The following is a 4,080-nucleotide window of genomic DNA, read 5'->3' as shown; positions in this document are numbered from 1 at the left end:
GCAATTAATTTTACTTCTCAGCCTTCAGATTAATCCTGAAGCTGGCAATACAGCTTGTACCAATGCTGCCTGTCCTCCAGCTTCTACATCTGTTCAGCACCTTTACCTGCCACGATTAGCACTGCCTCCACCATCTCCTATGTTGGGGTGACCATTTCCCTCTTTGTCCAAACCAAGACAGCTGATGTACTGAGAGACGGGAATGGGAGGAAAACCCCAAATCCAAATCCAAAAACTACCAAACAACAAACAGAAAATGCCACCAAAACCAGGCATTCACTGAGATTTGAATCTTATACTTACAGAATCATAGAATCATTTGGTTGGAAAAGACCTTTGAGATCAAGTCCAACCGTACCTGCCCACTGCTAAACCAGATCTCTGAGCACCTCATCTACCCATCTTTTAAATCCCTCCAGGGATGGGGACGCAACCGCTTCCCTAGGTAGCCCATTCCAGTGCCAGGAGCCATTCCATGCTCACACAATCCTAAATGAGTAAGCTGACTGGTTGGGAAGGGGATCAGAAAAGAGGTGCAGTGCCACTCTAGAAGCAACCTTAATTATGATTCACATGAGGAAATGAGTCAGGCAGCAAGTCAGCAGTTTTCCCATCAGCAAACCTAACTCAGGGCTGTTTCTCTCATTATCGTAGAATCACAGACTGGTTTGGGTTGGAAGTGACCTTTCAAGGCCATCTAGTCCAACCCCCCTGCAGTGAGCAGGGACATCTTCAAACAGATCAGGTTGCTCAGAGCCCTGTCCAGCCTGACCTTGAATGTTTCCATGGACAGGGCATCTACCACCTCTCTGGGCAACCTCTGCAGGTTTTCACCATCCTCATCATAAAAGATTTCTTCCTTCTATGTAGTCTAAATCTCCCCTCTTTTAGTTTGTTAGGTTGCCTTCAGCTAGGATAATAACATTCAAACAAGAAATGCATACCAGCTGGCAATGCCACATCTCAACCTCACTGTCATCATCCCTGTGATTATAAATTATCTTCTACACATCATTTGCTCAGTCCTAAAGCAATTTGTGCCACAGCACAGCCCAAGAACCATTTGTGATGCATTGAATGTAAAAACTGGACCTCTGTCTGTCCCTCCACAATAGGGACACATAGCATGGGATGTCTCCTGGTCTTCCGTGCAGTGTCAACCACAGTCTGGAACTTCTTATGTAGCTGATAATTCTGACACTTTTATTGTTGCTCAGCTTAACACATTTTAATTTTTTTAGTATACCTAGGAGCTGTGTTTTTATCAGATCCCTGCTTAACTATGCCCATTTTGTTGTTCTTTTTGAAATCTTAATGAAATCTGGTAAATCCTGACTTTTCCACTTACATTATCCAAAGATAGCATTTGTCCCCTGTGGTTTTAGCTGTAATTAACATTTAGTGACAGTGAAATTTAATATAAGAATATAAGTAGCCAGAGTACAATTCAAAGAGATCACCAAAACAGGATCATGCCAATTCCAAAACTATATTACCAAATAAAAAACCAAACCTTTGTCTCATACCATGCATAGTAAAAGAAGTATGTTTCTGTCCTTAAAAAAATGACTGCAAAAGCGCAGCACATCTGTTCAATATTGGAGACATTTCCACTAACTTCTCTAATAAAAGTATTTCCTACTGCTTTCAGTTCCACTTTACCCTACAGAGCCAACACAGCTCAGAGAGATGGAGATCCCTTTTATGTGCCTCATCATCAGACTTAATTCCCAATTTCCCCACAGTGATACCACTGAAAAGCCACCAAAAATTACAGAATTCTGGAGCTCTTACCGAGTCCAGTCTAGCTTATCAAGGCAAACTTTGCAGGCTGCTATGGAAGGATAACAAAGCTGGTGAAGGGGCTGGAGAATAAGCCTTTTGAGAATCAGCTGAGGGAACTCAGGCTGTTTAGCCTGGAGAAGAGGAGGCTGAGGGGAGACCTTCTGGCTCTCTACAACTACCTGAAAGGAGGGTGGAGAGAGGTGGGTTTGTGTCTTTTCTCCCAGGTAACAATAGAATCATAGAATCGTTTGGTTGGAAAAGACCTCTGAGATCATCAAATCCAACCGTACCTGTCCACTACTAAACCAGATCTCTGAGCACCTCATCTACCTGTCTGTTAAATCCCACCAGGTAAGGTGACCCCCACCACCTCCCTGGGCAGCCTGTTCCAATGCTTGAGAACCCTTTCAGTGAAGAAGTTTTTCCTCATCCAATCTAAACCTCCCCTGGCACAACTTGAGGCAATGGCCTCTTGTTTTATCACTTGTTACCTGGGAGAAGGCACCGACCCCCACCTCTCTACAACCTCCTTTCAGGTAGTTGTAGAGAGCCAGAAGGTCTCCTGCAGCCCTCCCCTGCCATTCCCAAGGACACACACTCTTCTGTGAGTGGCGTCTCTCATCACCCTCTGTCAGCTTAGTCAGATAACTTTATCATTTGCTGATTATTTGATATATTCAAATGTACCATTGATTTCTTACTGTGTTAAAGGACTGCCAGTTGTCTTTGTTGCTGATCATTAAATAAAAAGCTTAAGTACATCATCTAACACCTTAGAGTCACAGACATCTGTGTGTAAATGTCTTTTTCTTCTCAAAACAGGAAGTAGATATTTATACAGTGAAGACTGAAGAATTGGCATTTACTTCTGCGTTCTGCCTCCAAATTCAGCGTAATGATTACATTCATGCTTTGGTCACCTATTTTAATATTGAATTTACAAAGTGCCACAAGAAGATGGGATTTTCCACAGGTAAACTGTATTTCTTTTAATTTCATTTCTATTCCTATCAGTATATCAGCACTATTGATCAGATGGTACAGGAAAGTTTGCCACCACATTTGAATTTCAGTGAGAAAAAGTAACTTTGGGGGAGGTCAGCAGGATGGGGGAGGACAACTACTTGTAGGAATTCTACAAAAACAGAGGTGGGATTTCACGATGGCTACCAGGCTTAGAGCTCAGCTAGGAATTATGACCCAGGAGTTTATACCCATCACCAGTTGTATCTAAATCCTGTGTCAAGTTTCTCAGATTAGACAGGCAATTGTCAGCTCGAGTAAGGGGTAGCAGCTCTGCATCCTAGTTTCCCCCAAATCCAAAACTCAACAAAAGCTTTGGCTTGTCTCAGAGTCTAGAACAAAATCACCAGGTTTTTTACATGATATAACGACACACGTACTGCTTATGTAAAACGGCTCTGACAACCTAAATCTGAAACTTTAACTTACCTTGGTGAGCAGGTATTTAAAGGAATAACTCCATTCCTGTAGAGCATCATTTACCAGAGCCAGTGTTGTAAGAAATGTAAAAACTTCATGACTGCTTTAATGACAAGAACAACAAATTACAGTTGGAGCTGGTTGCGATTAGTACCGTTACACAACTCAAATGGGTGTAAATGGAGTCTGATGTAAGTAAGATACTATTAGAAATCTCTTTTTTTCTCCCTTCACAGGAGCTCTCAACCCTTTATATGACATCCAAAGCTCCAAGAACTTTGTTAAAATATTTATATTTCATCCTATAAGTATAACCATATGGATGATGTTATTTAGGACCTCATATTCTTATGTTTTTCAGTAACCATGTTTCCCTGGTCATTCTATAAATGTGTTATACTATAGTATTTCCCATACCATGACAGACGTCAGTATGTACTAGGAAACCAAGTGTAGCTAGGGAGACATGAACAATCTGTGAGGCACTGCAGTGGAATCCTGAAGTGCTAATACTTCTGAGTTCATGCTGAACAAAATTATCTAAGGTGGAAAACAATAGGTTTTAGGCATTTGGTTTTTGCACAGAAGGCTGATTTTCTTCAGCAGAAGGCAGCCCATCAATCTTTTCTAAAAGGTAATATAGTCAAACCTCCAGTTTACTGTGAAAAATAGCTTTGAATGAAGGATGTTGTTACTGTGTTGTGATGGTAACTGAAACCTACCTTAGTGAAGGAGGTCTGCTTATATTACCAGGACTATATAAAAGGTCTTTTATATCATTGAGAATGTGGCTTCAACTGCAAAAGAATAATGGAATGTGTTTCTGTTCTATGTGTGCATATGAACATACAC

The 4,080-nt window shown here is 41.2% G+C and overlaps 1 protein-coding gene across 1 annotated transcript in view; it reads left to right on the top strand.

Annotated features, from left to right (window-relative positions):
* Nucleotides 1-2,895, top strand: part of LOC104532877 (protein arginine N-methyltransferase 8) — a gene marked incomplete at its 5' end in the record, with an annotated part of 25,744 nt that extends 22,849 nt beyond the window's left edge. The window contains one exon of the mRNA XM_010178193.2: nt 2,608-2,895. Within this exon, the coding sequence (XP_010176495.2) occupies nt 2,608-2,778 (171 nt within the window). The remainder of the gene's footprint in view (nt 1-2,607) is intronic.
* Between the last annotated feature and the right edge of the window lie 1,185 nt (nt 2,896-4,080).

Source organism: Antrostomus carolinensis, unplaced genomic scaffold (assembly GCF_000700745.2).
Source record: "Antrostomus carolinensis isolate BGI_N321 unplaced genomic scaffold, ASM70074v2 scaffold6371, whole genome shotgun sequence".
Lineage (NCBI taxonomy): Eukaryota > Metazoa > Chordata > Aves > Caprimulgiformes > Caprimulgidae > Antrostomus > Antrostomus carolinensis.
Note: the sequence above shows the minus strand (reverse complement) of the source record. Positions and strands in the feature narration are given on the sequence as shown.